The sequence below is a fragment of the Bicyclus anynana genome, chromosome 14 (genome assembly GCF_947172395.1).
Source record: "Bicyclus anynana chromosome 14, ilBicAnyn1.1, whole genome shotgun sequence".
Lineage (NCBI taxonomy): Eukaryota > Metazoa > Arthropoda > Insecta > Lepidoptera > Nymphalidae > Bicyclus > Bicyclus anynana.
In genome coordinates, this window is record NC_069096.1 from 11,643,464 (window position 1) to 11,657,287 (window position 13,824).

General features: G+C 38.5%; 1 protein-coding gene across 2 annotated transcripts in view; it reads left to right on the forward strand.

The window, feature by feature from the left end:
* The window catches only part of LOC112055720 (G-protein coupled receptor Mth2), a 160,793-nt gene that overhangs the window by 132,890 nt on the left and 14,079 nt on the right, over positions 1–13,824 (forward strand). For both annotated transcript variants that reach the window (XR_008251439.1, XM_052885380.1), the window contains exon 2: positions 13,345–13,562. Coding sequence is in view for 1 of the 2 variants with exons in the window: in XM_052885380.1 (XP_052741340.1) it covers positions 13,345–13,562 (218 nt within the window). In the remaining variant the exon portion in view is untranslated. The remainder of the gene's footprint in view (positions 1–13,344; positions 13,563–13,824) is intronic.

Sequence of the window (13,824 nt, forward strand, 5' to 3'; positions counted from 1 at the left end):
AAAATGTGTGATTTTCATGTTTTTCTTAATGTTAAAATGAGTTAATCTTAAGAAGAAATTCAACTTTCTCTGTCTTTCGTCAGTTGAAAATACAATGAAACGTTTTCCCTAACCTAATATTAATCTACTCAATATGCTAATAATATTAAGCTGGCTGAAGGCTATAAGCTAATTTACCCCCGTATTCTTACGGGAACGGGAACCACGCGGGTGAAACAGCGCCGTGTCTACTATTTATATAAATTGTTAAAATATTTATTTGTAGATACTTTAGTTAAAGACTTTAATATTACGAATACATTAGTTAAAGATCGATTATAAAGAAGATTAGAATCTCTAATTATTATCAATATTTTCAGTTTTAAAAGTAGATTCACTGTTAAAGCATACAATTTATTACCAACCTATATTCGACTCACTGCTGAGCTCGAGTCTCCTCTCAGAATGAGAGGGGTTAGGCCAATAGCAGTCCACCACGCTGTCCCAATGCAGATAGACAGACTTCACACACGCAGACAATTAAGAAAATTCTCTGGTATGCAGGTTTCCTTACGATGTTTTCCTTCACCGTTTGAGACACATGACTAAAGCACAGGATACATACAAATAATCTATAAAATATTCAAAAATTTTTAAATATATAATTTTAAAAGATAAAGTAGTTATTTCGTATCGCTGTTAAACGGTTACCTAATCGTTTACTGACAAGGAATAAAATAATAGTGATAAAAGGTAAGTGACTTGACCTAAATTGATTAGTTGGAATTATCTTCGAAAAATTCTTACATTCTAAGTGATAGTACAAAATATATAGAAATGGCTTTTTAATTACTTTCTCCTGTTAAAAATGACATGCATTTCGAGTAAGTGTTTGTAATTTTAAATTATCAGCTTTTCAATTAATGCATATTATGAAAGTACATACTGTATTTACTCGTATCAAGAAAACAATTTTATTTTTTTTCGATTTCTGTTTGTTGCAGCTTATTTCTGAAACGGTTGAACTGATTTTGACAGAATTTTAACTGGCAGATAGCTGTTGTTACACGGAGTAACATAGATTATAACGTTCCCTTATTCATCAGAATCAATAATGCAATCATCAATATTTGTCAGCTGTTACTTGTTTCTAATAATGACAGCCCTAACTTTCCAACTTAGGGCTGCCACTCAGAATATCTCATCAGAAAAAGCCTATGAACCAGACCCTTGTCATTCGAACACTGAACCAACGAGGCAATCATAAATGGATAGTCATATTGTACATACTTCATCATCTTCATCATTACCAGCCGATGGACGTCCACTGCTGGACATAGGCCTCTTGCATGAACTTCCAAACAAAACGATCTCGAGGCGCCAGCATCCAGCGGCTCCCTGTAACCAGGTTGATGTACTCAGTCCACCAACACTGCGCTTTCCAGGGTCACCTTGGGACCTCAACTACCGTAGGCTCTTCGAGCTATATACCCTGCCCATTACCATTTCAGCTTCGTAACTCGCTGTACTTTAGTTCTTCTACAGATCTCCCCATTACTGATTAATCTCGCAGAGAAAATCCAAGCATAGCTCGCTCCATCGCCCGCTGAGTGATTTTAAGCCTTCTTATGAAGGCCACAGTTAGCGACCAAGTCTCGGATCCTCAAGTGATCACGATGTTTACACTTGATATGGGATATTTAATTCCAATAATTACTTATAATAATATGCTCCCGACCGACTTTTTTTTTTTTTTTTTCGGTCACGGCGGCTAATCTCATGGTGAGATTAGCCATGTACGCAGGAGATATTATAGTGCACAAGTGTATATTAAAATATTATTTGCATTATGCTAACAATGACATTTAAATAAGCTATCGAAACTCAGCAAATCGCGTGCTTTAATTGAATAATTATTTCGCTAGAATGCTTAATTAAAATATTATCAATGTCTGTCTAAATGGATTTATCGACTAGCGTGAATTTAATGCTTGTCCGGTCTGTTTCGACGTTTACTATCTATACAGCGAAATGGAAAGGGTAATTTTAATTATACAATTCTAACATTGGTTCCGAGTAAATAATGTTTTTGTAAGTAGGAAGCTTATGGCAATCATTATTACTAAGAGTCCCCGCCGCACACTTACAACTTTTAGTCGGCCGATTATAGAACAGATATAGCGATGTATGACAGCCCGCACATCTGTCCAACTAAATACGCACAGTATCAGGCACAATTAAGAAGTCGTCCAACTATCGGCCAGCTAAAAATTGTCAGTGAGCAGCCACCCTAAGCCCCGATTCTTAGAAGGGGTGTTGTACGTATGACCGCTATGTGTGTCTGCCTACGAAACTGTAGCGGGTTATTAATCCGGTAATGATTAAAAAATATCCTTATTTAAATCAAAAAGCATCCTGTATCGTTACAACACAAAGTTACATGAAAATTGTTAAAAAGTTATGGCACGTGAAAAATGTACTACTTAGTACTTATTATTTCTAGTTCCGCACCCTTCTTTTTAAATAAACACATCTAAGTTAGTCCATCTAAGTATATAAGTTCTGTTGCTATTTGCCCGGGATAAAGAAATAAACTTGGGGATGTATCAAATAAGTACCTTCTGTTCACTATAAGGGTCTTCGCCCACTAGGCTGCCACGAAGACTATGACCAGTGGCCGCGACAAGCAGGTCAATTGCAAAAACCATTATGAACATCGCTCACTTGGTAGTGCGCATCGCAGTGGGTAGTGATCCTGCTTATTACTTGGCCGCAAACCGGAGCGACACGGCTGGTCGTTACGACCATGTTACTTATACTTTGCTATGAGTCGTGCACTAATTCTGTGACGTGGAAAATAACAACTGGTCGCTACTGGTTCTTCTTTGTGTGCTGGCAATGTTGCTCCGCGGCAGTTATAAACCGCGCGACTTGGTTGGCAACATTACCGAGCCACAGCCAGCCTTGCGAGGAAAACAAAAAGGGACGCTCACTCATAAAATTCCCGGTCTCTTAGTTAAAGCTGTTCGATCCTAATCGTGAGCGATACGGCACCCAAAGATTACAGTGTATGACGGCACCTATATGCCTTGTCGTATTCTGCAGCATGCCACTGCGGCACGCCGCACACCGCAGCGGCGTGTGGCGCGATCAAGAGACCAAAGCGTAACAAACTCATTTACTTTGACGTCAACGCATATAGTTGAAATGACAACTTCACGACCAGTCATGGTTATGGCCGCAAATCTGGCCGCATAGCTTTTGCGACCAAAATAAAAATAATAATTAAAAAAAGAACAGTAGGTAGTAGGCCGACAAATGGTAGCTCGCTTCACGACTGCCTAGTGTGCTAGGACCCTAAGAGTTTTGACACTGTTTCCCCGTTCCCTTGTTATCCTACTTATTCCGGCATATCTGGGACGTGACTTGAGTGCTCAAGATTCTCTTATTAACTTCCCACGTGCGGTGTGATACTCATTCAAATGATCAGTACGTTTTGTAAGATACTTGTATACGTCTTCCTTGTTGATCCAATATCGCGTATGAGGCTTTAGACTACGAGGTCTTGAGTTAGAGCAGGTACTGAGGCAGGTTTTAGTTCTACAAAATTCTTAATCGCGGCCTAGAATAACAATTTTTTTTTAAATGATGACAAATAAGCCCTTGCCGATCTCACACGATGTTAAAGCTGAGTCAGGCTAGTAAAACATTCGTAGAAGGTTCTGAAAAATTCGTAGAAAAAAATAGCCCGCCTCAGGACTCGAACCCAAAACCTCGTGATTCGAAGGCACATTGACTATCCACTGGACCCAGAAGCAAACTGAGATCATAAAAGTAAAATTACTTAGAGCACAAGATTTGCCTAACAAAAGCAACCACTCACTCATTCGATGGAAACGGTTTTGTAACTGAGACGTTTATTAGTACAATTTATGAATCGCGTGCCCGAATTACGTAATGTGTGAATATGTGCCTGCAGCAGCCAGACATACCTAATTTTATGAATGCTAAAATTTTGTCAATTAAGATGTTTTGTCCGGGGCATGTACCTCCAATTTTTCAGTTGTGTGCATTTTAAGAAATTAAATATCACGTGTCTCAAACGGTAAATTAAAAACATCGTGAGGACATCTTTTTTTTTTAATTTTATGCGAGTGTGAAAATTGTCATCCGCATTGGGCCAGCGTGGTGGACTGCTGGCCTAATCCCTCTTATTCTGAGAGGAGACTCGAGCTATGGGTTGATAATGATGATGATGAATGATGACAATTTTGTCAGTCCATGCTTCTACCATTGGTATAGTCGGATGCAATGTTTATCGGATCATACAAAAATCAAGTCACGCGAGGCGCTTCGGGTGTGTAGGAGACGCGTGATGTTGAATAATTTTATTTTCTCTCTTTCCTTCATAATAAGTATGTCTGGCTATCACAGACTCTTCGTCTATTACAGATCCCACGTGTTGTGTACCTCGCTGACATAACATGAGATCACAACAGCTTCAGATATTACGACTACCTAGAAATTGTGTACGTGAATGCAATGAGAATGTTGACTTAAAAATAATTTTTAACATAAAATCCCATTTCTTGAAGCGTTTCGTGTCTGCCAATCTGCATTGGGCGAACGAGGTAGTTATGCTAACTTCTTTCATTCTGAAAGGAATCGTGCTCAACTATGAGCCGAATATGGGATAATGATGATGATGAAATAAAATTTTAATCTTTGCTATTTAATTTTTTTTTTTTTTAATATTGCAACATGGGAATCAAATTCAAGGGCTTTTTGTGAGAATTTCAAAATGGTATATCATGGCCATGTTAAAAAAAACTACAATTAGAAAAACGTTATTTATTAATTGTCTATACAAAATACGCGAGGCGGACGACTATAAGGTGCGAGGTTACAAAGTGTAATTATAAAACACCTAAAAATCGTAAACCTTCTAAAAATCAGACAAGTGCGAGTCGGATTCGCCGAAGGTTCCGTAGATTTTTATTATATTTACTTAACCTCGGTTGGAGGTATACATTATCGTAATTTGTAACAAACGTAACAAATAAATCCGAAATTCACCATCTATTGTAACTAAAAAGTGTGGAATAAATAAATAAATAAATTAATTAATTAAAAAAATAATCATTATATTGAATAGAATGATATTCGTCTACATTTTTTAATAGGTCCCGACTGTTTTCTAATTGTTTTCTACACTTCTGGACTGAGCTTGTTTTTTTTTTTTCAGTTTTTGTATCATTTATGCAGTCGGGTTTTTTTATTTGTATCAATTAATTTATTTATCGAGTAGTGTTGCATTTTCAATTTTGGGCGTTGAGAATAGAACATGAATTAAATTAAGATCGTTACAAGCGCCAACGCTGGTTTTTAACATATCGTTTTTTTAACTCTCGTGCGTATGAGGACTAACAATGATAGACTCTGTAAAAATCACTAAGACCGTTACTCAACTCAAGAGCACATACCTGAGTGCAGTGTTGAGTTCCTCACCATTCAATAAAAATCACAATTACTATCTGAATTTGCTCGAATATTAGTGGCTGATGCAATGATATTTTATGCTAGAGATAGGGCACTAATGCATCAAAACTGAGGCGTACAAACGTGCATAACTTTTTTAATTTCATTTAGACACCTTAGATTTTGTCCTTAAGAGTGTAAAAACTATATATTCATAAATATATAATGTAAGTAAACACAAAACTATGCATGTGTGTGCTCAGTGGAGTCGTTAAATTGATTCTGTATGCACGTAACATATCTATAGTTTAAAATCATGATTGGGTTGATGATAATTACCGAATTCTTCCTCTCTGAGATTCAACAGAAATTAATTGAATAGTACAAGTATAGAGTATACAGTAGGTACTTAAATTACTCTACGGCAGTACGGTAAATAAGTAAGGAATACTCTGTCACAAGAATTCGCCGAAACAATATCGAGTGAAGCTAGTATAATTCGTTGAATTCACTAAATACCTCGGGCTTATTCATTACGTTTGTTGGAGGAATGAACAAATTATGCTCACTGGAGCACTCAATTATCAACGCCGCCAAGCCCGACTCGTTGGTACAGATAAAGTGCCCAAGAGAAGTGAAGACAAATCTAGATTACGGATCCGGAAGCTTTAGATGAAGGTTAGGGTGGCCAAATTTTCTTTTTGTTTGTCCTCATTATGTGGAGTTACTTTAATCATGAGCCGTGATATGTCTTTTGCATTCGATTCGAAGGGTGTTGGTTCAGATCCGATCCGGAGCACCACTAACTTTTTAATTATATGCATTTTAAGAAATTCAATATCACGTGTCTCAAACAGAGAGGGAAAAACATCGTCATTTTCTTAATTCGTCACGTGTGTGAAGTCTGCCAATCCGCATTGTGATCGTGGACTATCACTCTCATTCTGAGAAGAGACTTGTGCTCAACAGTATGGGTCGTATTTGGGCTGTTAATGTTGACTTTGATCATCGTTATAAGCCTACTACTACCCTACAAGGCTAGACTTCTCTTCTTATAGGAGACAGGATACGGTGCTTTATTAATTAAATAAAAATTAATCATACAGCTGAATTGCGGGTTGGTGTGCTTAGGGTGGTAATGTTTGATTATCTAACGATGATTATAATGTCAGGGAATGCTATTAATTACTAACTTCTCAACTCCGGACAGACAATTCACACGCGAAAATTTCTTGGAAGAAAGAATAACTCTACCCATTCTAACCACTGGATCCAGGAGACAGTTTGTGTTGTAATTTGATGTAGTAACATAAAAATAGATCACTCAGCATTCCAGTAGAGATGCAATCTAAAAATCGATACATTTGCAATTCTGTCTTTGTACCACGAGAATCACGAGTGGCTCGGTTCATGGACACGTCCGCCTTTATCGGCATCTGGTATACGACTCACCCGAGGGATGGCATATATTTTGTTAGGATTTATAGTGTAGGTAGTTTACTACATACACTATAAATCCATACATAATACGATACTACATATTCAAGTGTCTTCTTCTTCTTAGCGTGGTCCCACTATATGGTAAGGTCCGCTTTTCGACATGATCTCGCCACTTTGCCCGACCTTGGGCATCCGACTTCTTGAGTTTGTTGGCTCTTAAGTCCGCGCGTGCTTTTTGGGCGGTCTCGGACTTTAGCTCCAGGGATTGCGATGTTCAGACATCTGTTACCCACGTAGCTCTGCGGACGTCGTGCAACGTGACCGTCTAAGACTTCTTCTTCCTCTTCTTCCTTCCCGCAAGCTTATTGCAGCTTATCTCCGACGTCACGGACACTGAGCCTATTGCGGAGGTGCTCGTTACGTTGTCGGTCACAATGTGTGACACATCCATCGACCATCCGTTGAATGATGAGGGTGTTTTCCAATGTGTGACTGTAATGATAAAAGACAACGTTATACGTCATCATTAACAATCCATATACGGCGTACTGTTGAGTACGAGTTTCTTCTCAGAATGAGAGAGGTTAGGCCTTAATCCACTATGCTGGCTTAAGGCGGATTAGCAGACTTCACATACGTAGAGAATTGATAAAACTCTCAGGTATGCAGGTTTCCTCACGATGTTTTCTTTATCGTTTGAGACACGTTATATTTAATTTTTTAAAATGCACATAACTGAAAATTTGGAAGTGCATGCCCCGGACCGGATTCGAACCTACGCCCTCTGAATCTCAAGGCAGAGGTCATATACACTGGGCTATCAAATCTCTATACTTATTTTTATGTTATACGTAGGTATGTAAGTATAATCATCAGATGTCCCCATGACACATGCAACTTTGCGGCTAATTGCTGATTGGTATTGTCGTAATTTAATTTTTAACAGTTTTTAAAATGCGTGTAAAACCCGATTAATTGTTATCAAAATAACATCGTTTCTAATTAAATGTTTCATAGAGTCTGACAAAGGAGTACCAGCTAAGTCCGGAAAGATCCCAAAATCTCAGAAGAGCTGGCAATCTTCAAATGAAACATTCTCGAATCTTAAGACTTGCGAGGTCAATCTCCGCTTTAATTTATGGGTCGGGTTAGGTAAAGCGCTCCTTTCTTACGGCTTCATTGCAACGCAAATGGCTGTCTCCGAATTTAGCTTTAGGAATGGTGGAAGTTCCGTTTATATTGAATGGTTATTAGAGTGATATCATTCATATACAACCAAGGTAAAATTAAAAACGAAATTCTCTCAAAAGGGGAATTGTTTGAATAACGGCTGACTTAGCTGGGAGCTTTCAAACTAATAAACCCCATCAAAATAGGCGCATTTATTTAGAAGCTGCGATGCCACACACATACACACAGATCATTATCAAATGATTCGAGTATTATAGCACAAAGTCTCTTCCTAGTACTAGAGGGTTGGAGTTTAAACCCACCATGCTGCACCAATCCGCATTATCGGGTTTAGTTTGACTCAGTAATGACTATAATTAGACGTTAATTCTATGACCGAGACTGATAGCTTAACGTGCTCTCCGAAGCACGTTAGGGTAAAACGAACTTTACTACTCCAATCTGCTATTGAGAATTTCTTGATTAAAAAAGTAATTCTCAATATTTCAGACACAGGACTCGAAACTTTGACGGACCTCCGTAGCGCAGTGGTGGGTTCGATGGACTTACAATACGGAGGTCCTGGGTTCGATCCCTGGCTGGGCTGATTGAGGTTTTCTTAATTGGTACAGGTGGAAAGCCCTGTGTAGCTACCACCCATCCTGCAAAAACGTACCGCCAAGAAATTTAACGTTCGTGTAGAAACCGAAAGGGGTGTGGATTTTCATCTTTCTTCTGACAAGTTAACCCGCTTCCATCTTAGATTGCATTGTCGCCTACCACCAGGTGAGATTGTAGTCTAAGAGCTAACTTGTAGGGAATAAAAAAGAACCAGGACTTTACAGTGCGAAGCAACATAGACTAACCCAAGAACCGACGAGGGTGTTTTGGTTAAATGGATCTAAATAAAAGTAAAAGGACTTGAATACGTACAAAATATAAAGCGTTTGCTTCCAGCGCTTTAGCGACAATGAAGGAGACTTGAATTTGACTTAAATTTCTTTCGCCTTTGTGGTGTTGCTCATTTTTTGTCAAGAGCAACTTGCTTTTTGTCGAGCAATGGCACTCTCTTCGAAATGACTTCTATTGTAGTCTCTCCACATTTTTATTTGTAAATCTGGAGGTAGGTGGATAAAGTATGTGTACCATTGTTTGGGTATTTAATCAACATCGAAGTTAAAATGTTTTGTCTATTACGTTTTTTTATGTTTATTTAAAAATGAGCCTTTACTCAGATTTGCACATTTTATAGAGTTTTCTTTGATAAGAGTTTAAGAGTTAGAGTGTTAGATTAGGACTCAAAGAATTAGGCACTTAGCTCTGAACTGGTGGTGGGAAGGTCTCGGTGGAGCTAGCCTTCACCAAGACCTTCCCACCCGTTTACATCCTCTACCAACATCGATTTACCTACCATAGAGCTTACCAGCATATAGATACCACACAGCGACTAACCGATCCGGTACGTGTCTTGTCTTGGTTATGGTTAATATTACCTAATCCTTCAAAGTTAGCACAAAACTATATTTTACAGTATCCTCATCAGATCGATGTCGATGAATCACAAAAAATATGAGATTTAGTAAAACAGAACGTTTTCGTCGCGGGACGGTCGACAGAAGTACTGATGATGATAACTTAAACCTGCTGCCGTATGGGTTAGAGAAAGGGAAGCCAGACAGAGTGGCCCCGTAACGCGTAACGTTACGAATCGGTTTACCCTCCAAATGAAATCAAATCAAAAATCATTTATTTCAAGTAGGCTTAGTTTACAAGCACTTTTAACACGTCAGTTGACTATTTGTAAAGATTCTATCACCGGTTCGGAAGACAGGTTCTGCTGAGAAGAAGAGGTTACACTTCAAAATGAGGGGATGCTGCCATAAGAGGTTACACTTCAAACCCTTTTAGGATCACTTCATGCTAGTTTTAATGTATTTTAACTATTGTTTTTATTATTTTTTTCTCTTTTCTTTGTATGATGTGTATTCTGAATAAACTTTTCTTTCTTTCTTTCAAAATGCGTAACAAAAACACAATACACTCAAGCCCATGTGCTATAACAACAAGAAATAACAGTAATATGATTGGTTGTGCTTGTTCCTAGCGAAGAGCAAATGTTTACGTTGTCTCTCGTTGCGATTGTCCCCGTAGTTGACAGTGACGTCACGAGCTCCCGTGTCCCGCAGTGAATATTTTTAGAAAGGAAAAACCGTATAAAACAAATTGCCCCAACGGATCCGAACGAAGTTGTGGACTACGCTGCCGGTGTTTGTTTTTGTTGACTTTTGTTAACTCAGTTACTTACCTCTCTAGATTTTGACGACTGCGTAGCGCAGTGGTTAGTAACCCTGCGTCCACGGCCTTGGGTACAAGCAACTGGAAAATATTTATAAGGGATGAGCATGAGTATTTTCCAGTGTTTATCTGTACTAATATTATAAATAATATAATAAATAAGAGCCGTAATAGCCCAGTTGATATGACCTATTCCTCCGATTCGGGAGAGTATAGGTTCGAATCTGGTCCGGGGCATGCACCTCCAACTTTTCAGTTATGTGCATTTTAAGAAATTATCACGGAAATCTGCATACTTGAGAATTTTTTTAATTCCCTGCGTGTGTAAAGTCTGCCAATCCGCATGCGGCTAGCGTGGTGGACTCTTTGGCCTAACCCCTCTCATTCTGAGAGGAGATTCGGGCTCAGCAGTGAACTGAATATGGGTTGATAAAGAGATTATTACAAAATGAAAAAGTTTGTGGACGTTCCCGTTCCATGAGTATAAGTGATAACATATATCTAACGACATTCACAAATAACGTGGCTTAGTCTAGTTAGATCGTAGATACCAGTATGGATGTAAATATGAACGTATGGGCCTTTATTCCTGACATTTGATTGAATTTGACATTTTACATAAGCCATTTATAACAACAAACGTTACCGCATCATAACGGACTAGGAGCGCCATCTAGTAATACATTTTACAACTTTAATCGAAATCAGACAGATTGTTTCAAACTGTCGCTACCGTTGTAGTAATTACCTTTTCGAGACATCTACTTGAGCTACGAGTATGTAGGATAAAGGACAAAATTAACCTTAGTAAATGCAATTTCAGCGAGGGCGTTAGTGGGGTAAACTACGATCAACAGTGTAATACGAAGGGCACGATATGTCAGTCACGGCCCTTGTTAGGGACATGCGTATGACAACTAATGGGACAATTGATGACAGAATGTAGTTAACGATATTTGCACGGTGTTCCCGGGAGAGTTCTAATCTATACTAATATTATAAAGTTGGAGAGTATGTTTGTTTGGTTGAACACGCTAATCTCAGTAACTACTGGTCCGATTTGAAAAACTATATCAGTGTTAGATAGCCCATTCATCGAGGAAGGTTATAGGCTATAAATTATCCCCGTATTCCTATGGGAACGGAAACCACGTGGGTGAAACTGCGCTGCGTCAGCTAGTGAAATCATATGTAGTAAAGTGAATTAACAGAAGCAGGCATCCGTGGCGCAGTTGTATGCGCGACACAAGGCGGTGGTCCTGGGTTCGATCCCCGGCTGGGCCGATTGAGGTTTTCTTAATTGGCTGGCGAGAGGCTTTTGCCGTGGCTAGTTACCACCCTACCGGCATAGAGATGTCGTGTAAAAACAGGAACCTTAAGTTAGCCCGCTTCCATTTTAGATTGCATCATCACTTACCATCAGATGAGATAGTATCAAGCTAACATGTAAAGAATAAAAAAATAAAACAAGGCATTACTTTGAGAAAGTACGAATAAATCATCATCTCCTTACCCTTATCCCACTTAAGTGGGGTCGGAAAAATATGTCAATCTTTTCCATTCGTTTCTATTACTCGTCAACTCATCATCCACTCCTTTTACACACATGTCCTCTTTCACACAATCCAACCATCTCTTTGGCCTTCCTCTCTTATGACCTTCCACTTGCACATTCAACATTTTTCTAGTAATATGACTTTCCTCTCTACGCATTACATGTCCATACCAAGCTAACCTTCTACTCCTCAATTTTTCTGTCACTGGCGCCAATAAATATATTAGTTATTTCTATAGGTAGGTACATTATGAACTTTCGATATTCAGTTGTAAATGTACTGCTCTAACCTTTCTTGTAAGATTACGTAAATGAATAAACCTCGTCTTACTTTAATTTAAGTGTAACTCAAACGAAGTGCGGGATAAGCTTAGCTATTTATGTATTACCGGTGCTATTTCGCGAGGAAACAAGAGAAACTAATGATAGTGTAATGTTGATCCCAAGAATTTATAGCTGTCTTTCCGACTCGTTTGTGAGGAGTTACTTATTTCACTTTAGTAAAGGAAATTCGCAAATAGTAAGGAATTACCTTACCTACATGGATGAGTTAATTAGAAATAAAAAAAAATCTAGGTATTTTGAGTATAAACAGTACTGTAACGTTTTAAAATAACCTCAATAGCTCAACGGTAAGAGCGGTCGGACTCATCATAGAGGGGTGATGGTTCGATCCCCGTCCCGTTGGTCTATTGTCGTACCCACTCCTAGCAGTCTTTCCCGACTAGTTGGAGGGGAATGGGAATATTGGTCATATTTTATAAAAATAATATGGCAAATATTCTTAAAAACAAATTTGATAAATTAATCATTACTGCATTGAATAATAAAATAAAAATTAGTAAAATATACCTTTTAATATTTTTTATAGAATAACGAACTAAAACTATACAAGAATACCTTCTTGTATATTATATGAAGTCTGCCAATCCGCATTGTGCCAGCGTGGTGGACTATTGGCCTAACCCCTCTCATTCTGAGAGGAGACTTGAGCTCAGCAGTGAGCCGGATGTGGATGATGATGATGATAGTATATGAACCTAGGTTTATGCAAACATAAGCAATCTATTAAAATAACAATTTTATTGGTACAAGGTAAAAACTGTCGGTTAAGTAGGTAAATCCCAAAAAATTGCCTACGATTTCAATTCAGGATGTGATTTTCGGCATTTACGTGACCAATTTTAGAGGCAAACATTACGTCAGCTAACCTTAGTCAAATTTCTTTCACGAATACATCAAAAGTTCAAACACTTGACATGAATTCTGATGAGCCACTTGTCATATGATCCGCGCCGTACATCATTCTTGAAATGACATCCAAATTAAGTTGTCCTTTTCGTAAATTGGCTCTTAAAGCTTTAACCCAATTTGTTGTGATGAGCCGACGCATCTTCAGAATAAGAATGTGTGTTATTTGTTTACAGGACGAGGAAGTTAAGAAACAACTGCCGGTCGTGCCGAAATGTTGTGCGAGCGGACAAAACTTGTCGCTTTCTGTCGTCGATGGCAAAGTCAAATCCGTTTGTTCCCGCTCCACGCTCACGTTCCAGCCGATATTCCATAAAGCGAACGAAACGCACATATGGAGTTACGAAAGCAACGTATTCGAGACAATCGTCGGCAATCCCTGCAGTTACGACAGGTAATTGTCTCCGTATAACGCCCCGACGTGTTCTAAATTTTGTTTAAGACCTGTACAAAGTTTCTTTCGCAATTCCGTTGGGAATTCGCGTTCTACATTAACTAGCTTAACGTTAACAAAGTTTTCCGAACTAAATACATACGGTTTGTTACAGTTTCCTTGCTACGCTTTCTGTATTACACACCTTTAGTCCGGGATCCGTAGAACATTTTATACAACTGATTACAATTAAGTAAATTTTTCGTGAGTAGCTTCATCTCGT